Source organism: Pectinophora gossypiella, chromosome Z (genome assembly GCF_024362695.1).
Source record: "Pectinophora gossypiella chromosome Z, ilPecGoss1.1, whole genome shotgun sequence".
Classification (NCBI taxonomy): domain Eukaryota; kingdom Metazoa; phylum Arthropoda; class Insecta; order Lepidoptera; family Gelechiidae; genus Pectinophora; species Pectinophora gossypiella.
Window position 1 is genome coordinate 6652159 of NC_065433.1, and position 25345 is coordinate 6677503.

General features: G+C 37.3%; 1 protein-coding gene across 2 annotated transcripts; it reads left to right on the forward strand.

The window, feature by feature from the left end:
• The first annotated feature begins 1489 nt into the window (after nt 1-1489).
• LOC126380766 (alpha-mannosidase 2) lies at nt 1490-25158 on the forward strand. Of its 2 annotated transcripts, none has more exons than XM_050030364.1 (8): nt 1490-1672; nt 4427-4558; nt 16220-16299; nt 16670-16753; nt 19233-19325; nt 20000-20194; nt 20805-20916; nt 20995-25158. In XM_050030364.1, exons 2-8 carry the CDS (start codon nt 4435-4437, stop codon nt 23694-23696), a joined length of 3390 nt encoding a protein of 1129 aa, XP_049886321.1. In that variant the 5' UTR covers nt 1490-1672; nt 4427-4434; the 3' UTR covers nt 23697-25158. The 2 variants fall into 2 exon arrangements, with proteins under 2 accessions (XP_049886321.1, XP_049886322.1); XM_050030365.1 differs by having other exon boundaries at nt 16223-16299.
• The last annotated feature ends 187 nt before the right edge of the window (nt 25159-25345 follow it).

Genomic DNA, 25345 nt, shown 5'->3' on the forward strand with positions numbered 1-25345 from the left:
AACACTCTGGCCTCTGCCTACCCCAATGACAGAATATTTTGAAGACTTAATTCAAATTCAAAATCTTTATTTTCAGACTATTGTCCATAGATGTTAGTAAAATAAATGTAAGTAGATTAAATCTAACAAACATTGTTTAAAATAATTACTTACATTAAAAGAATGTTACGAAAATGCACGACTCGGTAATCTAGTGGTGAGCGTTGTGATCTCGCACGATACAGAGGTCCGCATTCGATACGCGATGTAGGAATTGTCGAAATCACTTAGTGAGACTGTCCTGTCCTTCGTTTGCTACACTGCAATAAGATCCGAGTCTGATTGTAAGTAAGAGAATTCCGAGCTTCGGAGGGCACGTTGAGCTGTTGGTCTGGGATATTAGCCGTAAAACAAATTCACCAACCCGCAGTGGAGCAGCGTGGTGGAGTATGCTCCACTTCTCCAGTTCATTCAGGAGAGGCCTGTGGACGTATAATAGGCTGTGTGTAGTTGTTCGTTTTAATCCTAAAAGTCGTAGTTCAAAACCCAAAAGGGATGAAAAAAAAACAACGTCAAATCTTCGATTAGTGATGTGTCGTGTTGTGTCACCTTGTGTTGTGTCATGTTCAAGTAACTTTCACAGCTTAAATTCACGGTGATTTATATCAAAATATTTTTTTATTGCATCAGTGATATTCATAGACTTGCAGTAGATATTACATACATTGTTTCGGCACATAACGTACAATTAGTACAATAATATTATATTATAATAATATAGTGTGCATAAGTGTGCGGAAACCCATAATTCACATCTAGCGATGTCTATCTATAACTGTTGTAAAATAGAAATTGCTTGAAATATTTATTAAAGTTTATATTTATAATTTCAACAACAAACATTTTATAATGTTGATTTTGTTGCACACACGCCATATTTATTTTACTTTTATACAGGGTGGCCCAGAAGTTCAGGTTCAAAATGAAAAATTAGAAAGAGTGGCTCATTAGCTATTTTGTACCTTTTTCTAGATTTTCTACCTTACTTCAGAAATAAGTAAGGTAAGGTAAGGAAGAAAATCTAGAAAAAGGTACAAAATGGGTCATATCTCCTAAGCCGTAAATAATTGCTGAACATACATGGGGGTGTTTCTGGTAGCTAATGAGCCCCTCTTTCTAATTTTTCATTTTGAACCTGAACTTCTGGGCCACCCTGTATAATACCTCTGCAGTAACCGCTCTCAGACTGTTAGCGTACTTACTTAACTCAAATCACGCGCAGCGTTTTAAGCGAGAGTGGTGGAAATTAATAAACTAGCAATAAACCGTAATGTTCCATGCAAGGTAGGTTTTATATTTTTTATAAGTAGGTAAATGGTTCAAAACCTTTTAGTTTAACACCTGTTAGAAAACAAGTAATAGTGACAAATATCGGTTATGATTATGACTGTTACATCACTAGCCCGCTGTGCGTTCCCCCCGACCCCGTCCCTCCCACGCCCACTCAGCTCACAATTTATTTTCATTTGCTCATGTTAGGTGATTGGTCGGCAAGCTGAGTGTAGTGCAGAGCGGACAGCATTTTCCTTGTTATTCTTGATTAAATTAAATTATAGTTAAGTGTGCTAGTGAAAAATATTATATAAAAAAAGATGTGAACAGCCCTTGAAGTAAAACTGAGATTTATTTCAGAGTAAGTATTAAAAGCGTGGTGTTTTTTAGGGAGCTTTCTGTCGGCAATTCTTAATTGTTTACTTCTTTGCATGTCACTAAGATATTAATTTGCCTGGCGATTTTTCTTATTGTTGTTATTATATAAGGAAAATTATATGTTTTAACTTGTCAGATCTGTTTGGAGCAATTGCAGATTCATAGTTTCGAATCTTGAGCTTTTTGAAAGAAACATTGATCATCGAAACAATGCTCGTAACAAAGCGACTTTGTAAATATGTGTTCTTGGCGGACCTAACTTAAATAATATAGTTTTAAGATTTATTTAGCAGCTATCAATGATAAAGCTTATTTAGTTTGCCTCTAAATTAATTGTATTTTTTTGCTAGCATACCTACTGCCAGTTTTAGAGTCATAATGCAAAGAATAAGATTATATTACAACTGATACAAAATATTGGGTAGGTGTTATATATTTGATTTTTTTTGGGTTTTTTAACATGGAGATTTGGGCACATAACACAGAAGTAACACCATAATATTAATGTTGTATATGAGTCCAGAATCAAAAGTCCAACTTGCAGCTAACTGGTTCTTTTAAGTTTCCAACTACTCGGTAAGACTACTGGGAATAGGGGAGTCAATCTGCTTGATTAGTTTTAAGTTCCATGTGAGAGGAACCAGCATGACATTTGGGTGTCCAAAAGCTAAAGCTAAAGCTTTTAAGGGTGTTTTCGCACTTCATCCCATCTGAGTTCAAAGTGGTAGTAAAAGTATTTATATGGTAGCTTATGCACTACATCCAATATCCATTATCCGATATCTCCTGATATCTCTGATAATTTTCTACTATGACTACTACCTGTCATTTACAGAATCGGATCAAAAAAGTGTGTAAAGGTAGATGGATGTCACTTCTTGAAGAGAGGGGCTTAATGAGCTTTGTCTTGTATAGGAGCTTTGTGAGCCTGGAATGGTGTGGGAGTACCCTAATTAGCTTTCTTCTTCGAAGATTATTTCAAGGAAAGTTGTCTGATCAGCTGTTTAGAGTGAATCAAGCTTGCCGAATCCACCATCCACCCAACCACTCTGTTGGTGGAAACTCACATAACGCTGTTTGATTGATGTCTCACGTGGTTGATGTCTCATGTGTATGATGGTCTTCTCATTGCCATGATCCCATGGATTTGTCCATTTCTGGAAATGTTCTTTAGAGCTGCCACACACAAAGACATGCTAATGAGGTTTCGATTTTTAGTTTATTTGTCGCATCGCTGTTTACGGTGGCTGTCATGCTACGATTGCGCTTCGCGAAAGGGTGGTGTTGGTACTGCCCCTATATTTAACAGTCTGTGTCTACATATTCCTTCCCATTCCTCAATCTTCTACTCCAACGGCCTCAGTGGTCCGGTGGTTGAGCGTTGGGCTCACGAGCCGGAGGTCCCGGGTTCGAATCTCGGTGGGGACATATCACAAAAATCACTTTGTCCAAAAGTAAAACGATCCGTGCTTCGGAAGGCTTGTTAAGCCATTGATGCCGGTTACTACTTACTGATGTAAATACATAGTTGTTACATGAGATCTTCATAATCTATCTACTCCTTTTCTTCCAGTGGTAGTTTAAGTATTGATATTTATTTATATATTATAACAATTATATGTGTCGACATATTATTAAAGATACTCATCTGTTCAAGACTGACAAGGTCAGCACAATGTTTGGTACACTAGAGTAGTGAGTAGTTTTATGCACTAGCTGTACTTATAAATGGAATATTAGTTTTCAGCTACTTATAGGTATAGTGTACTAGGTAACAGTCACCTACCTACTTTAAATTACTGATATGCACAGATAAATCTATTTTTGATTCTGATGAAACACCTTGCACCTTACCTACACTGTCCAACCATTACTTATGATTGTTTCTTTTTTAAATTCTCAAAGTTCACTGGGTTAACAATAAAATTTAGTTTATTGCATAATGATTCATAGACAAGTATTTTTTTTTAAATATAGTCAATTTATTTCCTCCTGGGCATGTTAAGCCGTTGGTCCCGGCTATTAGCCGTAAAAATACCTCCACCAACCCGCAGTGGAGCAGCGTGGTGGAGTATGCTCCGTACCCCCTCTGGCTGATTGAGGGGAGGCCTGTGCCCAGCAGTGGGACGTATATAGGCAGTTTATGTTATTTCCTCCTGAGTAAGGTCATATTGTCATATTAATAATTTTACCCAACGAAAAAGGAGGGTTATGTGTTTGTCCAATAAGTTTTATCACAGATATTAGAAAGTATACATACAGTTAAACATTGCAGTAAATATATAGGTAGATAGGTAGGTACACCTACTTATGAAAAAAAGATTCAAGTTTTGTTTGTCGGGCGTTTGGGAATAACTCCGTCCATAGAAACGATTATGGATATGGTATAATGTAGGCGAAAGGTACTCAGCTAGAGCGAGAAAAATAATTTATACAACAAATAATAATTCTTCTAGGTAGGTTTTTCTGTCCACCTGTGTATATTTCTTATCAATTCTCAACTTAATGGTTAATAAAAAACTGAAAACTTCATTAGATTAAAATATTTATCAAACCATAAAAAAGATTGAATATCGTCATTTCGCTATGTCGATCGACATTAGAATTATATTTTTTAATTATGTTACGTTGGAAGGAGACTAAAGCCTTAAAACTTTATTATATTTTCTGTTGAACTTATTTTCATGAAGTGTGATTTTAGTTTTCTCTTTCGGTAATTGTCTTTTTTTCTATGTAGCGTCCAAGATGAGGACTCGCATCCGACGCTGCCGACCGCTGTCCACAAGGGTCTGGGCTATCCTTCTCCTGGTCTTGGCATTTGGAGCCTACTGTTACTACTATAGCAGTCCATCATATAATAATAAAACAGGTTAGTGCATATTTTTATTCATGTAATATCAGGGTGTAAGTAGTAAAGCACGTCCATTGGAGTTGTCTCGGAGCGCTAGGGTCTCTCGCTTTGTATTGATTCCTTTAAAGAACTGTTCAAAAGATCGTCAAATCCATACCGGGAATTGTTATTGTTGTATCAGTGATGTCCCTGGAAATGTTCCCCTTGTAAAAACTCTTTATTAGTTAGGACACTGGCTGCCTTTTCCTTTCAAATTGCTGTTTCTTGTACTTTAGCCTACCTAAAGGCTAGGCTAATGAAGATATTTTTACATAACTTTTGCGCCTTTTTACTACCGGCTTTTTCTGTATTCCCAATTTCCCAAAGTGGAAACATTCTCGGAACTGGCACATTATTGATAGGTACATAAATGACGCTCCATGCGATGCGACCGCTCAGTCCAGTCCAGGCGCGGCTTAAGTAAGAGACCCAACCAGTCATTATGCTATTCACAGATGACACTTTTCTTTTAAAATCGACAGAAAGCTAAAGGAACTTGACGAAGCAAATAGCGCCCTGTCGCAGGTTCTACATTGGTTTACAGTGAAAAACCTAGTTCTAAATGCTAATAAAACGAAGTGTATTAAATTTGTTTTACTAAACGCAAAGAAAGGAAATAATAACACTAAAATTAACTACGAGAAACTAGATTTTGTTGAACACACTGTTTTCTTAGGAGTTACTGTAGATTAAAAAGTTCAATGTAGCCCACATATTGTATCACTAGCGGGCTAGTTAAGTTCAGCAGCATATTATTATGCCGTCAGATGGATCCGCCAACTCACTGATGTACCCACTGCTAGACTTGTCTACTTCAGCTACTTCCACAGCATAACGTCTTACGGCATTTTTCTGTGGGGGCGAGTTGCTGATGTGGAAACTATTTTAATCATCCATAAAAGGATTGCTGCCGAGCAGCTATTTATAATCTGCGTTGTCGGGACTCTAAGGAATTAGAGCTGTTTAAAAAATAAATATACTGACGATTACTGAATTCAATCAAATAAGCACTATAAGCTTCAATATTATAAGGAATAAAAATCAAATGGCGATTTAATATTCTAGATTAAGTAAATGAAATCATCTTTTATGGGGTTTGGTGTGTAAATTTAGTAAATTAAAAATAAATAGTAAATTTTAAGGCCATGTGGAGCTTACTTTATGTAAAAAAGCTTCTTATAAGATTAATGATTGCCTGAATGATAAAAATGCCTAATATTAAATGTGTTCCTCGATTTATATTTAAATAACTTATAATGTATACCTACAATCATTTAAAAGATGTTGCTGTTGCAGTTTCTTGTCATTTCTGCTCCTCAGCCATAACACCTTGCGAAATGACGTTGATTCAAAAATGACAAATTGACCTTCAACAAGTTAAATGATTCTGATTTTCGATTTCAATTCGATTTTACATTCCAATACAATCATGGAAACCGGATGTGTTCGAGTCCTAATGGTCTCAGTAAAATCTCTGATATACCTACGTTCCTAATTAAATATCATTATTATTATTGCGTATGGCAGACAAAAAGAAAATATCCTGCGTGGATCATATATCCAGCTTAAGCTCCCATAACCAAGTCTCTGCCGCATCCGTCACATAATGCAGCTCGGCTATGCCAGCTGGGAACCGGTGCAGAGGGTACTCGTTCACTATGTGAGATATGGTTTGATCCGGGGGACCACATTCACAGCAAAAAACACTTAACACCACACACAAATTAAACACCTAATTAAATATAAGTATTACTTTACTGTATTAGAAATATGAACAAAATATTGTAAAAGTAGGTTCGATAACTACCATACTATCTACACGTAACTCATATATTAATCCGCCGACCGCAAGTGATAAACTGCATGCCTATAATGTTGTAAATCTTACAACAAATTATAATGTAAGTAATAGCAAGAGTTTTATGTCAAATCATTGTTTGCCGCTTAGCTTGCTGCTCAACTAGTGCAGTGGCAAGCCACGAGCAGTTGAAGGTCAATTGGTCGCCGCATGTCATCAAGTAATTGATGCTATCATTAGTCACTTCTTGTTCCAAAATGAAATATATGTACGTATAAATACTTCATAAAGATCGCAATCGGGATATGTTTGCTATTGACGGCAAATTAATATTAACCTGCGAATAGTGAACAGTAAACACTGATTTACAAACATTGATAAATGTGTGCTTATAAATGTTAAAGTTGACCAAACCATGCAACAACCGCAAACCACTATGCACTATTGTGAAGCCCTGTGGTTTATTTGTTATAATAATGTTAACGCTATTTGTGTCTCTCTGCCATTGTCCAATAGCTCAAGTTAGCTTCCATGCGTAACTCCACTCCCCTGGTACTGATTATGCCCCCTCCCATCCCAGTGACGGAAACGGAGAATATCTGCGTCTGAGGGGCGTATGACGGTACCTAATAGCCACTAGTTCGTCAAAGCTTTATAGCGACTATATCGCCACAACGTGAGCATACTCTCTGATAACCTCAGATTGTGCTCTGAACCATGTCTCTCGCACCTGTTTACTCTCTAGCACATAACATTACGGCCTGACTGACTGACACTTCATACAAAAAAACCTTGTTTTACACAGACACTACATTCACACTGACATTATCGTACACGCGCAACAGTGTGAGTGACGTCTAAGAGCTGCCTACTACAATAGGTACCTAATTTAACCGGTACAAGAAGCTTTTTTACATTAAGCATTTAGCCTAGGTAAAATTTTATTGCAAATTGTTAGCATATTTTGATAAACAACCACCATGAAAAATGAATGAGATAAAGGCGCCGCGCGGGCGCGCCGGCGTGGGCAATGACTGTCAGGTCAAATTTCGAATCAGACGAAAGAACGTCGGCGTCCAATTTCAAAATTCAAACATATAAAATATACTTATGAGAATGAAAAGTACAATGGTCCGCGCTTGAAGACTAAAGCACGACCGAGGGCGGGTAAGGTAAACCTGGCTCACTCGCTGGTAGGGAGTGAAGAGTTGCCGTTCTACATATACGTGGTATTATCCCTTATTCTATAGTAAAAGTCTAATTACGAAAGTCTAAAACCTCGTTCCCAGCCCCACTAGGCGACATGTCTTCGGAGAGTCGAGACAACAACAAAATTGGAATAAATATTAACTTCTCAGTTTGTTTGGTGGCACAATACACAATATACGAGCTAAAAATTATTGAATTAATCTAAATTGATGTTAAAAATATGTTACTAATGACGTTTCGATAAACATCGAGCGTTGTCAAAGAGTAACAAGAGAAAGGAGTAGACATACACAGGCGTTAGACGTGACAGGTAGTCTAAATGCGTGGCTGAAACAACGTCCTTGAAAAATGCCTAATTGTACACGGTTTTTTTGTTGCAAAAAGGAATCGGGCTCGTCAAATTTACAGAGGCTTCACATTTTAGTAATTTTATATCACATTAGTTCTATTAACTTCTCGTAAAAAATAAAAATATTAATTATAACCGTCCTGTTGTTTACGGATTTGTTTACCTACACGCTTCGCACATTATGCGGATCAGTCAAGCGGCTATGAGCGATTGTTTTCTAGTTGTCACGGAGATGGTAGTTGTCACTTTCATCGAGCGCTAGTGATTTACCGGTTTGTAGATAGTTATCGATGGCAATGTCAAAGACCACGTCAATATTATAGTAAAACTACGAAAGCGCCATTTATTAAAATCATATTCGGATATGATTTTCGTGAATAAAATCTCGCAAAAGACAAGCTCATTTCAAAAAGCAGGTCAAAATTTCAGGTCCCAATTTTCCCCTGGATTTTGGATTACGCAGTTACTTCCTCCCATTGGGGTTGAAACACGCAGTTGTTCATGGCGATTTTGAATATAAAGTTGCAGCATAGAGTTAATACAAAATATCGTAGTTCTGGCGAATATTTTAATGTACTAGGCTTGCCACTTTTACTTGTTTTTATTACCTTTAATTTCCTCCACTTCATTTTTGACAATTTTGCAACTATTTTTTTGTATCATATTTTAAACCTGATTTCCCGAACGAATTTTTGAATTTATCGATAGTCCTTTTATCGACAATTTGGCACTGTCACCTTGCTGTCCCGCAAAAAGTGGCAGAAAATTTGTATTGACAACTAACACTTAATTATTTACTTATTCTAGTTTTAGCAGATTCTAAACGCAATTATGCAACGGTTTATGTGAAATAAGTACATTATGTAGAATATTATGTGGTGCTTGTTGGATAAATAAAATAAGTTTTTGTTGAAGTACATACCTGCATACATTTATAAATTCACGCCCATAATCCCTAATGGAGTGGGCAGAGCCATAAGTAATCAAAGACAATTTGCAGCTTAAGCAAAGACAAGTAAGTGCTGTTGATACGGACATCCGAAGTCGTAAGATGGTTATGATGAGGTGACAGAGGATCAGTATATCGCCCATAACAATTGGCCGACGAAATGTCCGGGGAGAAAATCAGTTCAATGTATTCTGTTTTTTATTTGCTCCCAGTTCAGCATAGAAGATATTATTATACAGTTAAATATAACACAAAAATACCTATAATATATATTTTTTGGAATATTCAACATATCATCATCATCATCAGCCCATTAACGTCCCCTGCTGGGGCACGGGCCTTCCCTATGGATGGATAGGGAGATAGGGAGAACATATAAATACATTAAATACAAATACAAAAAAGTTATTAAATTATAAGTTATTTCATCGCTACAAAATATATGTACCTATCTATGACAATAAGAATTTAAATTGTTTGTAAAATTAGCTTTGCGTAGCTCGAGTTTTTCGTCTATTATGGCTTCGCACGAGACCTGTGTATGTGCAATGTCTCCGAGAACGACACGTCCGATAGAGCGAAGTGGAAGAGAAGTACGAAGAAGGCAGACCCCACCATCAGATGGGAATAATAAATGCCAAGGAGAGAGAGAGATGGCTTCGCACGAGAGATTGCATTATAATTCTGCGCGTTTTCCTCTGCCGGGACTGCACACCGACATAATACTTACTGCTGTATGTAATAATACTGTTTTTACATCGACGAGAGTAAAGATATCCTTTGTCCTGAGTCCTCTATCTGACTGACGCACAGCCAAAAGTAATATATGTTCGATAGATTTTTTAAACTAAGGGAATGGAGTTTTTCGTGGAAGTAGACTAATGGTCGTTTCTGCTTACTAAAGTAACTTCAGACTATTATGTTGACGTATTGTGTATCAATTGTCAAAAGTTGATTAACAATGAAAGTGGATTACCAACCTCATCAACCCTGGTGTCAGAGTACATAGCCCATGTAACGACTACGTACTTACATCAGTAAGTAGTAACCGGAACCAATAACTTAACGTGCCATTCGAAGCATGGACCATCTTGTTTTTGGACAATGAGGTGTATTAGCCTGTAATGTCCTAACCAAACTAGGGATCACGAAGTGATTTTTGTGATTTGTCTCCACCAGGATTCGATCCCGGGACCTCCGGATCGGGAGCACAACTAAAGCGAGAACGGTGGATAGTTAGATTCTTGAAAATAGCCGTTAGAGATCACGCCCCTTCTGGCGTGATAGACTATTCAACATTCAGGTCACCATATTTATTTTATAGCAACGAAAATAAAATGAATGCCAGTTGTCTTCTTATGACTTTTTAAAAGTGTTTATTGAGGGAAAACTAGGGGGTCTGCATATAATCACGCCTGTAAAATACGTTACATATGAGTGCATTAGGTATATTGTAATTGCGGTGCCAATGACACTTACGATTAGGGAATGCTATCCCGACTCAAGATCGCAACTTCGAGATCCCGCGGGATTGGAAATATCCCATCTAGTTCATAAAAAAATGTAAAGTTAGTATAGCTGAAAACGATGAAAACCGCTTGTTTGTGACAGTGAGGTATTTTTTGAACTAAACAAGAACCTTTATTCTTCAATATCACTAACTAAATAATTAAGTTTTCTTTGGAAATCAGCTTAATCAAAACAAAAAGTATAACTCAAGGAGATTCGCCCAATCCCGTCAATCTCGAATGGGATCTCGTCATATTATGCTTTGGGATAGATCCCGAAAAATTTGACGAGATCTCACGAGATAGACATTGCATTCTCTACTTACGTTAATTTATTATAGTCCTACTAATACGTACGGTTTCATAATTGGCATTGTGCCGTCTTGTAACATTAATATACTTCAGACATAAATAAGATTAGAAGTTTGTAAGTTATGGTTATCCATTTTTTTATACTCCCGCATACAAAACAAAACGAACCATTAAATAGGTAAAAATAATTAAGATTTATCGTGATTATGCATGATTTCTTGACCAATGTCGTTCAGAATCATTGGTCCATTAAACCTTGAAAGTATTGGTATCCGTTTTCGCAAAATGTTACTAGTGGTTGACGCGGCGCGGGCGGCGTGGTTTGACTGTACATATTAAAAAAAGAATAGAACAATAAATTTTAATATGATAATCGCGCGACTCTTTATTTTATTGTAGGTATGAATTTACAGTATGAAAATGATACAACAATGTTGTAGATGTAGTATAAAGCACTAAACGTGTCACTCGGGAAAAGGTACGATTCCCAGCCCGTGTGTATTAATTATTGAAACTCGTTGGTACTCGTAATCAATCGGTCACTCCATTTTGTCGAGCAATGTAGGCAGTTACCATAAATTAATCAGATTTAAAGCGAGTAAAAAGAAATATTTTTGCATCTGCAAATAATGCGCAAAGAACATAAGTGCTGCTAATATAATTTAATACCCGTAGGTGCAGAGCTTTCTAGTTCCTTTTATAAAATATACTGTGAATTTTATAAACTGCTTTTATAACGTAGCGGGCTTTGCTAAGGGTGTAAAATATGGCGTCTGTGTTTTACACATACTCTTTAGAGCATTATGTGTTGTAAACGCGTCTTATGTTCATGAACATAAACATTTATTTAAGTCGCTCTTTTACTCTACAAGATTATATTTTCCTCATAATTCTTATCAACGAAGTTGTTTTATAAATAATATTTGCTTTGAAAGACGCTCTGCACGTCACATCGCAATTATGTACGATAACTAGTTTGACCAGTTGATCGTATATGGGCAAGATCGCATTATGTCTTACTTCCGCGGAGCACTTCATACGGTCAATATGGTCAACCAACCGTACCACAGCCACTTAGCATTATTGTTTCACACAATATCAAACTTCTAATGACTTTACTCTTAATTAACATAGATCAAATAACCTATTTACGATTACGAGTGTATGCAAATAACAGCAGGCAGACAAAAGCCGACGATAAAATTTTTTTTTGTTCTTAACAACGTAATGAATAACGCGATAAAAAAAAAAGCTGATTCGAGCTCAAAAATCTTTATTCAGTCGGTAACATACAAACTTACTCTTTGAATCGTCAACTTTTTTTTGTCGAACGTCTCATTCGCCTGCTGCAGCTTTTCAACCTGTATAGCCGAGGGAAAGTAGCTGCAAGAAAAACTTCGGCACAGGGCCCTAGACGTTTTTAGAAAATGTTGTATACATTTTCAATATACAGCAGTTACTCCTAAAAATACATCTAAAAATAAGGAAGTCATGTTGAATCTCCGAAGCGAAAAAGGGCGCGCCGCTGCGTGGTTTCGTATAAACTCTGTGCCGTGGTGCCGGCTAGCATTCAGCTGATGGGAAGAAATTTTATATTGCAGTATAATATGACCACACATTTGAAAATTTCAAATAAGGAGGGCGAATGCTCCAGACGCGAAGCCTTTGAAGCGCGTTACCAGTATTAGTTATTGCAAGTATTACCCTAGGATTCATTTGAAAACGCGGTATTGGATTTTATGAGTTATTTTTACTCTTTTCAGACGGACGTTTCCCGTGAATCCTGGAAAATATCTGGTGAAAATGTTCACTACGTAATGGTATTTTTATTATAAAAATTGTATTTTCCGGTTCACGGAATACTAGGCATGTTAGGAGGGTGTTGCGGAGTGTAGTTTGAAAATCCTAGTTGTAAACATGACGTGCAAGAAATGTGTTTTCAATTAGCTCACGCTGCGATAGGAACAATCACCTGCATGTATTCTTTATTTTATTAATATAAAGTCAACTGACTCATTTCGTCAACTAGTTCTTATATAATATTGCAATGGTCGTGGTAACGTCGCCCCGGGTTCACTACTACATAATCCCTCTTGTCGGCTGTGGTAGTACCTTATAAATGAGGAAAAAGCAATAGCATTGTCTTTAGCAATTTAACAATAGACGGATATGACAATCGCGTTGAACTACAATCGATTTCTGGTTTCACTCCTGTATTACCTAGTTTACAATCAAATGATGTTGATGTTTTGTTCAATACTAAACTCGTTATAAAAATGACAGTATCTTGTATATCATACTTAAGAATTTTGCACTTCAATTGATACTGGTGGTTGGTTGTATAATACAATTTAATTAGAAATACATAATTAAAATTATAGGCCGTAATCCGTAATGGTGTGGGCAGAGCCACCTTTAGGTACATTTTTGGAACTGAACCGACCTCGCCATAATTCAGTTTCCGTCACGGGTGAATATGTATTCTGTAATCAATATTGTCACATGGGCTTTTGCGAGCGGTAATAAAATCAACAATAACTTTCATGATATCTTTATAACTCTTACAGTCCTATAGAAATAAAAAAAACTTGTTGAAGGTTGCTTGTTGATGTTGAAGGGACAAGCAACTTTTACTTACTTTCCAACTAACCAAAGACGTTGATTTTAGTCGTAGGATCTTCCTCATACTTATGACTAAAATAAATCAACCGGATTTATATAAATATATATTTAAACAGCCCTTACATGTCCCACTGCTGGGCACAAGCTCGTGCCGCCCGAGAACCGAACTCGAAATCTGTGTCGTAATGACTACACTTAACCACCAAACTTTATAAATATAAAGATATAATGCGACAATTGCTAAACGTGGTCATGCGAGAATCCGCTAGGAAAAGCCTCATTTAGAGGAGGATGTACGCATGATTTATTTTATCTGAATGCGAACAGGTTCTTGCTTTTATTTTATTGTTTCAAGTCGTATAGTGATACGACTTGAAAGACAGAGTGAAGTGCTATATTGTAATACTAAGGTCAATTAGGTTATCTTTCCCCTGCAGTCAGTACGGGCACATAACTTGATAACATTGTGTCACTGGTAAATCCGTATTACGACCTCGCTGGTACGTTTCGTGCAAGAGATATTTTTTTCTGGAGTCTTGTTGTCTTAGGACCAAGTGTACTCGTGCGAGAATCTCACAATTCTTAGATAAGCTACACAAAATTGTATTCGTAAAATTTTATCGTCGCATTGTATTTAAAGTACGTAGGTATTAAAACTTCTACCATTTTAATGTGATTCATTCCGCTAAGCTTTGTAGAATTTGTTTTAAAAAATACGAGTACTTAGTCTTGATCAAACAACACACATGGCTAATGTTTGTTTTAGATGCCAGTTCATGAAATATTAATGTGTCTGTTTGCTAATAGGAAACTAGTATTGTAAGGAGTTTATGCCTCTAAAATAATTTGTAAACTAAGTTGATCTACTTCATTATCCGAAATGTCTGTTCTACTATATTACTGCAATAGAACTTGGGTTTGAACTATCTTCAAGGGCCTTATTACATTGCGCGATTCATCGAGCGCGATGTTTCGGGATCGAACGATGCAATATGACATCCGATTTTGCCCCGTGGCTTATGAATGTATTTTTATTTTACGATCTCACGATGTAATTTAAACTATATACGATGGGAAATTATGGTGCTACGCAACCTACGTAGAAATAGCCCGTGTGCAATGAAAGTAGGACGTAGGTACGGCGAGGGGGGGCAGTGATATTAAGGTTAAGGAAATACTCGCATGCAGATCACGGTCTCACACACAACTACGCGCCACAATACAACAGGGCCGTTCAAAACAAAAATTATCAAGAAAAATCTACCGTCTTCACATCTTGACTACAATTTCCCGGTATCTTTTAATGGTTTACGACTTCGAAAGCAATTATAATTATACTATTTCTAACTATTTGTGTGCGTTGGAAATAGTCCACGAACACCTTTCCGCACCGCAGACTGTAATGATATTTAATCTGTGGTTATCTCCCGTAACAGTCAGAGAAATTTATGTCACGACAACTCACCCAACAAACTTTGAATTAACTTACTTTGTGCCAGTGCGAGTTCAAATATTGTTGCGATTTATATACTTAAGTAGTGGTTGTAAATCGATAGCTATTTACCTAGCCCTGTATTTGCATTAAATAACTCATGATCTCCCTGCGTTGTATGCAACGGGGGCGCGGTGGGGGATACTGGGGGGTTGGGTTAGCCCACCACCTATCAATGTGATTATTATACAAGCGTCAATATACCTTGTGATATATGCACAGCGTTTGCTTTGAAGCAGTAACGCCAGCAGACAACGGCAATCAAAATGGTGAAACCAATAAAGGGAAAAGTTTAATTCAAAGGGCTACGTTCCGTGACTAAAACCACTTTTATTGATACTTTATGCGTGTTTTACATTTTTATGTTACGCTACCAGAAGATCTGACTATCTTGTGAACATAAATTGTACGTATTGTGAAAATATCCCTTATTTCCTAGCGGACAAGAAAATCGTATTTGCCGATTTCCGCTACAAACAAAAATAATTCTAGAAACATGAGTGAAAGTGATACGATAGGCTTATTCGGATACTTAAAGTTACATTTTTGTGATATCAATATAATTATATACCTGGTTATATGTATGTAGATATCATGTCGTCTGTCACACACTATTATTGATAAAGAAGTACATTAAAAAGTAGGTGAATTTTTGAAAAGCTGTTGGTTACACCAGGTGGTTTTGAATTCTCAAGATCTTTTCCCATAAAATCCCAGTCATAAGAGGATCTTACCTTAAGTTTTGCATAGCACACATGTATTCATTATAATAGCGTTATAATGAATACATGTGTGAAGTAAAACATTAATTAAACGTAAGGCCTATGACAGGTTATCACGGATTATTATGAAGTAGTTAACATTTAAACTATTTACTACACCTATGCTATTTTATTTATAATTTGAGACCTTAATAACACGAAGTCAAAAATCATGTAGATTGATTTTACGAAGCAAAGTACATCCTTTTCTATATTTACTAACAGCTACTGTTGACTTTTACAATTTCCATTTGTTAAGATATGTGTGGTATTGACAGACGATAGCCAGTCGGGCGGACATCCGTAGGTAGGATAATAGTTTTCCATTTCAGGCAGTTTCCAGGAAATCAAACTCTTTGTCATTGCTCCCGTTCGTGCTGTGGTTTGCGTGTCCGCGATGTCACTGACACATGTATGTTACATTACGATACAAAGGACTGGAATATGACAGTCCACGTTTTGTTATATCAGTCATCCTTCAATGTAGTGTAATTAACAGTCAGCTACACGAATACCCAGAACACTCCCGACCTCACGTTTTCGCAACGTGCTGTCGTTTCCAGAGTGTAAATAAAAATACAATTGGAAATTGAACGAGGAATAAAAGACGTAGAAACATTGGAGATTTTCTTTTTGTTAGCAGGGAACAGCATAGCTGGCAGCGAGGACGTCGACCTCAAGTCGCCGCCGTTTTTCCGCGAGACGCTGCATCAAGAAAAAGTGCGTAATTGATCGGCGCTAATTAAAGTATACAAACACTGTTGTTATTTGTTCTTTTCACCGTGGGTTACTTACATCAATCGACTTTCGATTGTAGAATTACGTAATGCAAGTTTTGCTATATGGCGTGTTTTGCTGATGGTTGCTGTTGGTCATCATGTCCCCTCGTATTGTTTCGTAGATACGAACAGACGTTAGTGGGATGTGGTTTGCTATACCCACGAGCTGTTTTAGCCCTAACGTAATTAAGTTACGGGGACACGTTTCAGCATTCAGTAATACTCGGAACAAGATTAATAAGTAGACTAGACATAAACTGGTCGAAGGCTAAACAGAATAAAATGTATGAATAATTATTTGTTGTTTAAAGGTACCTGAGGAAAAATGCCCGGCCCTTAGAGACAGCGCCGCAGATATAGACACCGTTCAGGTGTACCCTTCTTTCGAGTTCCAGGTAAAGTAACATTATAATCTTGGGAGTTCTCAAAGGTAGAGTGAATAGACATTTGCTAAGTAAGCGTAATCCTCTCAATATCTCACGGCACATCGTCACTGACCATTGTGGTCAAATCCGTAATAGCTCTATTTAGAAAAGGCCTGACTTAGGTATTACGGGTTCAAATCCCGGTTTGCGTGCTAAATCACTGAATTCGACCTTGAGTTTTAAGTCACAGATAATTGAAATAACGTAGTTTCCAGGATTTGATTTTATATGGACTTAAACATGTCTGGCGGCGAGTGGTGTACATACTATACACTGCCTACCCCTACGAGAATGCAGACGTGCTATGTGCTATTACGTTATGTGGTCAAATATTAAAAAAAAAGTAAATAAATACTTCTTTTTCGTTCGTCTTTTGTGTAAGTTAGGGTTCTGCGTTTATTGGAAATGCACAAGCATTGGTGAAGGCTTACTAAGGCAGGAATTGGTTTATCAACGGATTGCCATTCGGCTGGCCACGGATGCATCAGGTTTCAGTGTTATTGGAAATACGAGGACTACTAATTGGACAACCGGAATTCAGGAATTGCGCAGCTTTACATCGAATATGTTGCAGTACTCATGTTTCGTATTTGATTTTATTTAATAACGCCGGCCGGTTTCCGCTTCAAAAAGGCTTACTCTTTGGAAAAAATCCATTTCGACAGTTATTTGTTTTGGAACTCGTTATTTTGAGTAAATATTAAACAATACATGTGAAATTGTTGAAATACAACGTTATTTAGGAATATTGACAGGTGTTCAAAGTAAAAAATAGATAGAGGGGCACATTGGCTACCAGAAACACCCCCAATATGTCCAGGGATTAATTACGCTTCTTTGTACCTGATCCAAGATTTTCCACCTTACTTTAGAAATCATTGTTTTGTCGTTATCCCTTTCTAAATAATTATTTTATTTTACTTCATACATATTCCTAAGATAGTGAATCACTAATTGAGAAAATAAAATCCAAATCTAAGATAAAAGCAACATCCTAAAAAGTACCCTTATGTAGTACTGAGTCACTGTAATCTCTGTCTTGACTCTTAAGACGTAGGTACATAATATGGGTATAGGCTGCGTCACATTTTATTGATTACATTTATGATTTTCGGGAATCGACCCAGGACACCTGGACAGTGAGCCAAAGTAATCACTAGACCACCGAGAAATTAAATAGTTCTCAATAGTGGAATAATAAGTCGAAAAGTTTTCGGGCGAAATTAATCATTTTTCAAATACGAATTTCCAGGCTTCGTTCCCCAAAAACTAAAAGGTGTTGTATTGATTTACACGTAATAATTACCTATTTTCTCATTGCTCGGGCATATAATTATTCTAAAATATAATGTAATGGCAGACGCATATATAAAATAGGTAATTGTTGTTTGATATTTGAATCAGATATGGTATAGAATTATGTTGCTACCTATATTGCTTCTATTTATTTTAATCAGAATAATAATGGGTGGAAGATGTATTGTGCCTAGGTGTAATAAACAAGGCTGCCTAAAGGTTTCTGATGTAGGATGCTCCATATTTCTTTTGTTAGGCGGATGAGACGTTCAAAACATTGACGATTCAAACTTACTTACTGAATAAAGATATTTTGGAATTTGAATTGAATTTGGGAAGGATGTCGAACGCACGTTGTATGTGGTGCTTCTCAGACAATTTTACTTATACAGGGTGTAATAAGTTTACAACATGGATGAGAATTCCGCCAGTGTCTTACACAATTGAAATACGCTTAAAACAGTATTCCAACAGAAGCAACTTTTTCGTGCGAATTTGAGTTATTTTATAGTTTTCTGTCGTATTTAATATTTAAATAAATGTCAAATAATTGCTCCGATAAGCGATATCGTTAGCGGCTTATCGACGCATGCCTTGGAAGATTAAGGCATGCTGGTCCCTTTTGTAGAACATAGTTTCATTATACACAGTAACACGACGGATATCACACACAACACCATAATTGGGTAGTTTACTAGGTCAAAGATAAATTACGAAATTCTGATTAAAATAACAAATAAAGACAGATCTAAAGGTGACTTAAAAGTTTTCTTTTTTCTTTTTAACCTATTTATGAATTCTAACAAATAAAAATGTAATAATAAGTACAACATTTTGTCACGTTTCTCTATGACGTCACAGGTTGCTTTTTCATACAAATTCCATAGTAATTTCGTGTTTTGACGTTTAGTAAAAAGTAACTGATTTGACTAGTTGGAAGCTCTATTCTTTTACACTTGAATGGTTTTTTGTCATTATTACATATCAATTTTACTACATGAACCAACATACAAAGAACACTTGCAATGTACCCTGCGATAAAACCCACTTTTATGTTCTTAAAAATTATCGCGCACGGCGGAGTACGCATAGTAATTTATATAATGATAATGAAGTTTTTTAATAGCATGAAAACGTTTTTTTGTTTTTTCAGCCAGGTTGGGTGCGCACTAAAGAATTTTGGGATCGGTCTTTCGAAGAGCGTTTTGAAAAAATCAGAAATGATACTCGCCGTCCTCGACTAAAGGTAATTACTGCAAAGAAAATTTCATGTTAAAAATAACACTTTCAACTCCTCTGTACAGAAATAATTGATTACTTAAGTACTTTAAATTTACATTGCCTTGAAGTACCAATAGAAACAGGTTTTTTTATCACTTGAAATTGCAATACCAGTTTAAATTTCTTAAATTAGTATTTTACAATTAACTAACAAAACAAGTTTAAATGTTGTGTTAGTTAATTTTAAAATACAAATTATATGCCAGCGTTCAAACACTGCGACTTATTATCAAAAAATGTTAGTTACTATTTAATTATTATTATTATTTTGTATTCTATCGTCGTTCAAATGTATTTAAACTGTAATTGTGTTATAAATAGTTATCGTAACAGACATTACAAGTACTAGGAAAATATAAGTAATTATTTACAGGAAAGACACCCCCTTGTTTGCGGTTTTCCTACACTTGATTAGAAGTCATCGCGACGATTTACTATGCAATTAAAGCAAATGTATTTATCATTTAAATCATTTATGCTATAATTTCTCAAGTGTACTTAATAACAAAATTCTTCTGCTATTTCCTAGATTCTTTCTCTTCCTCCCTTTAAGATCCTAGATTTTTTTTACAAGACCTATTCAAAAGAGCTGGGGGGTTAAATTGGTCTTGCTTGAGAACTAAAAGATTTTTTTTTAAGGTCATCGTTGTTCCTCACTCTCACAACGACCCAGGATGGCTGAAGACCTTCGAACATTACTTCGAGCTGAAGACCAAGAACATAATCAACAACATGGTGCATAAACTGCACCAATACCCTAACATGACCTTCATATGGACTGAGATATCGTTTTTGAACGCGTGGTGGGAGACCTCGCATCCGGTCAAACAAAAGGTAACATGAGTTTATTTGGCCTGGAAGTTCTAGTTACAGCGCTTAGCGGTGAAGAAAAATATCGTGAGGAAACCCACATTCCCGAGTAATGCATTTTCGAAGGTATGTGACCTAACCTGTATTGGTCTGGTTTTCCCTTCGCGGGTTGTCTGGTAAGACAGGCAATCGCTTCTGTAAAAAACCGGACCTGTCAAATCTTTAGGTTAGGTAAGCGGACCATGTGAAAAACGGGATTATGCTAGGGAGATGATGTAGAAGTTCTAGTCACCGCCTAAGGTATGCAAGACGGCAGAGAAGACGAACAGTGACTGACGGACTGAGTCAGCTTAGCACTTCCCCGTCTCATCGCATATATGCCTCAAGCGGTGAGTAGACTTTCCGCGCAGACTATACAAAAAGTTTTTATTATGCGAGTGTAAGTTAATCACGTGAGATTTTTTACGTTTATCCCCACTCCACCGCCGTGTGGCCATAGCCTAACCTCTCCAGCAAAAGAAACCGAATATAATCTTGTCTTTCAATTAGAGTTCTGAAGTGAATGGTCCTTATAGACAATAAACGATTTCGATGAACGAATCAATGTAAAATGTATATTTTTCGTTGTTCGCAGGCGTTAAAGAAGTTGATCAAAGAAGGAAGGCTGGAGATCACTACCGGCGGCTGGGTGATGCCCGACGAGGCTTGCACTCATATTTATTCAATCATAGATCAATTTATTGAAGGTAAAAAAATACTATGCGTTACTTACAAAATTTAAAATAAATTTTCATTACCTATGTTAATGTTATTTTTTATTTCAGGGCACAACTGGGTAAAACAAAATTTAGGAATAGTTCCGAGGACAGGCTGGTCTATCGACCCGTTTGGACATGGACCTACAGTGCCTTATTTACTGGACAAAAGTGGCCTAGAAGGTACTATAATCCAAAGAATCCATTACGCGTGGAAACAGTGGCTGGCTGAGCGGCAGATCGAAGAGTTCTACTGGATCCCGGGCTGGTCCGGCCAGAAGCCCTCCCTCGTGGTCCACAATCAACCGTTTGACATTTATTCCATAAAAAGCAGTTGCGGCCCTCATCCCTCTATATGCCTGAGCTTCGATTTTAGGAAAATACCTGGTGAATACTCCGAGTATACCGCCAAACATGAAGAAATTACCGAAAAGAATCTTCATAGCAAATCCAAGACTCTAATAGAAGAGTACGATCGTATCGGCTCCCTGACGCCGCACAATGTGGTGCTAGTGCCGCTCGGCGACGACTTCCGGTACGAATTCGCCATCGAATTCGATGCCCAATACACCAACTACATGAAGATGTTTACCTACATTAACAATCATAAGGATTTGTTTAATGCAGAAGTTCAATTCGGAACACCTTTAGACTATTTCGAAGCTATGAAAGAAAGACACAAAAACATTCCTAGTCTCAAGGGCGACTTTTTCGTCTACTCAGATATATTTAGTGAAGGAAAACCAGCTTATTGGTCGGGTTACTATACTACCAGACCCTACATCAAACTCCTCGCTCGGCAATTTGAACATCAGTTGAGACTTTCTGAAATTCTGTTTACATTCGTCTCTAATTTCGTGAAACAACAGAATAAAGTAGAGCTTGAAGCTTCGGGGAAAAGACTGGAAAAATACTACGAGCAATTAATAAACGCTAGAAGAAATTTAGGTCTGTTCCAGCACCACGACGCCATCACAGGCACGTCCAGAGCCAGCGTCATGTATGACTACGGCGCCAAGATGCTCACTAGCTTATACCATTGCATTCGACTGCAGGAGGCTGCGCTCACTACCATTATGGTCCCAGACCACACAATGCACTCGCAGAACATTTTACAAAGTGAACTCGAATGGGAGGCTTACGGGAGACCCGCGAAGAAGTTGCAAATAACCTTTCTCGACAAGAGGAAACTGATACTGTTCAATCCTTTAGCAGAAACGAGAACAGAAGTGATCACAGTGAATTGTAACACGACCAACATCAGGATATACGACACTCGCCGCAAGCAGTACGTGCAGTATCAGATATCGCCCAACATAGAGGTGCGCGACGATGGCCGCCGTGTCATTAGCGACACCAGCTTCGACGTGATGTTCGTCGCGACCCTGCCGCCGCTCGCCACTGTCACCTTCGACCTAGAGGAGCACGTCAACAAATCGCACCACTGCGTCGTGTTTTGCTCAATCTGTATGGCAGAAAAGACCGATATATTCCCGACGAGGCAAATGATGCCTGGCGATATACAATTAGAGAATTCAGTTTTGAAATTATTAATCAATAGGCATACAGGATTTTTGAAACAAATATACAGAAAGGATGCTAAAAAGAAAAACGTTGTAGAGGTACAATTCGGTGCGTACCAGAGCGCTCAGAGGCACTCTGGGGCGTACCTGTTCATGCCCGACTACGACGCGCCCGAGAAAAACGTTTTGAATGGTTATGCAACAAACTTGAATAAAGATGATAATATTATTATAGTCTCGGGACCGGTTTCAACAGAAATCATAACTATGTACGTGCCTTTCTTAGTGCACACCGTTAGAATATATAACGTGAACGACCCCACATTATCTCGCGGAGTGTTCATGGAAACTACAGTCGATTTTGAAAGTCCGCCCAAAAATAGAGAAACAGAGCTTTTCATGAGAATACAGACGGATATACAAAATGGGGAGGTGCCAGAATTTTACACTGACCAGAATGGGTTCCAATATCAGAAAAGAGTGAAGGTAAGTAAGTTAGGAATAGAAGCGAATTACTATCCTATTACAACTATGGCGTGGCTGCAAGATGAGGAGACGCGGTTGACATTAGTAACGAATCACGCGCAAGGCGCCGCCGGGTTCGAGCCTGGTCGCCTGGAAGTGATGCTCGACCGTCGCACTCTGTACGATGACTTCCGCGGCGTCGGCGAGGGCATCGTCGACAATAAGCTCACCACCTTCCACCACTGGCTCCTTTTGGAGTCCATGTCCGAGCCGGCGAGGAAGAAACGGGACACGAGCGAAAAGGAATTTCAATCTAAAAACGAGCGACATTTCAGCCCTGATCAAAAAGATACAGCGTATCAGTTACCCTCAATCAACGCGGAGTACTTCAGTAGAAGTCTCAATTACCCCGTGAACGTGTACTTGTTGGACACCAGCGAAGTTGGTGACGTGGAGGTGAGGTCTCACCTCAGCTTCGTGCGAGACTTCCCGCCGGGATTACACTTGATGACGTTGCGCACGATCACGGACGACATTCTAGAGCAGTTCCCGAGCTCGTCGTGCTACATGGTGCTACAGCGGCCTGGGTACAGCTGCAACGTGGGAGACAAGTCACGGAACAAATCTACCGCCTTCACGACCACCACCGCCTTCACTGGGCTGCGTATCGACAACATAGCATCTGTCAGCCTCACGGGCCTTAAGACCTACCAATCATTAAAAAGCTTGAGCGAGATCGAGCTGGAGCCTATGGAAGTGAAAACTTACAAAATTGGGTTTTAAAGACTGTTAAAGACTAGGAAAACTAATTTGTAATTTTATATTAACTTTTTATCGTCATCCTGGAGTGATATTGACAAATGCTTTTGGAGGTAGACATGACATAATAATGTATGTGCGTGATACAGTTTTTTAAAGTACATTAGCGCATAATAATTTACTTGTGCTATTATTGTGTAATTGTAATTTATTATTATACAACGAGCGTCTCGTAAAATCATGTTAAATGTTAAGGAAATTATTTCATCACATTGCCGAACTTTTTGTGAGAGTATAAACTACCTCAGGACCAAAAGATTAACATAATATAGGCTGGTGTAAACTCGACGCTTTTTGCTCATTGGTAACAAAGAAAAGCAAATATAATTCATATTAATATCAGTTGTAAGATTCTGTTGTTATATGTGTAGAATATTATAAATAAATATATTTCCTATTTAATGACGTCGAGTTTAGTACCGCGCTATACAAATCTATTTACATACCTATTTAATTTATTAGTAAAATGTTGTTAGTCATGCTGTGTTTTTTTTTTTAATATTTTTCAGATGTTGTCTTAATATACTTCATTTTCTACTATTTCTCTGATCAAATGAAGTCATACTTTGTTTGTCACTTGCTTTTATCTTATATTTTTACGTCGTGGCAATGTTCACGCTGTGCTCTCTTCGGATAATTTAGTTGTGTTGTGGCCATAGCATGTTTAAGGTGGTGAGTTGAGGGGGCAGCTATTCTTTATTGTTATTTTTTTATGCCTTTGTGGTATTTGTAACTAAGATTTAATTAAAATACAATTAATACTTTATTTGAGGCCGTAAAGTACTAGGTAATTGGTAAAATGTTTTAGTAATTGTATTTTTTAATATTTCACTTTAAGCATTTCCATGTTTTGTTCTCCAGTAAATTATAAACATATTTGTATATACCTGAGGGAAATGTAAACAGTTCTTTTTTTTAAGTTATTTGTAAAAGCCGTTTAAATTAGATCATAAATTCGAATCTCGACTAATAATCATTTTTAGTATTTGAATCTCTTAATTTATAAGTTCAGCGTGTCTCTCTAAATCTTTGTAATGTTTTATATACATACACAATCACGACGGCCTCATATGATCATGTTATATCTCTACACCGCACTTTCGAATATTTATTGTATCACATAAATTTCCTTTGTGATTAAATATTGTGTAATTTTATTTAAAATTGTGATGAATCTTGATATAAGCATTTACTGTACAATTGTACATAGTGATATCATTTTGTGTAGAACTCGATATATTTTAAACAAGCACCCAAATGGGGAGGTATGAGTAATAAGGCATTTTATGATACCTTTAGTCTGCGCACCCTGAGCCCTAACGTGTCTTAGTATTTTCCAATGTCAGTTTTGGTTGTAAGACTATATAAAATGTGTACATTTTTTGTGCGAAGGAAAGAGTAGATGAAATAAAATATTAAAATTATATACATGCTTTTTTTAATTAAACTATGAATATTCCTATGTAAAAATATACGTAGCGGGGCCCCGACCTCCGCCCGGGGGGACGACGTGGTTATGTGGGACTCCCCGGGTGTCGCCACCCGGTATACCTACTAAAACCCAGCGGTAAGTTGCAAACCATAACGAAAAACGACGTAATTTGGTAGTTTCC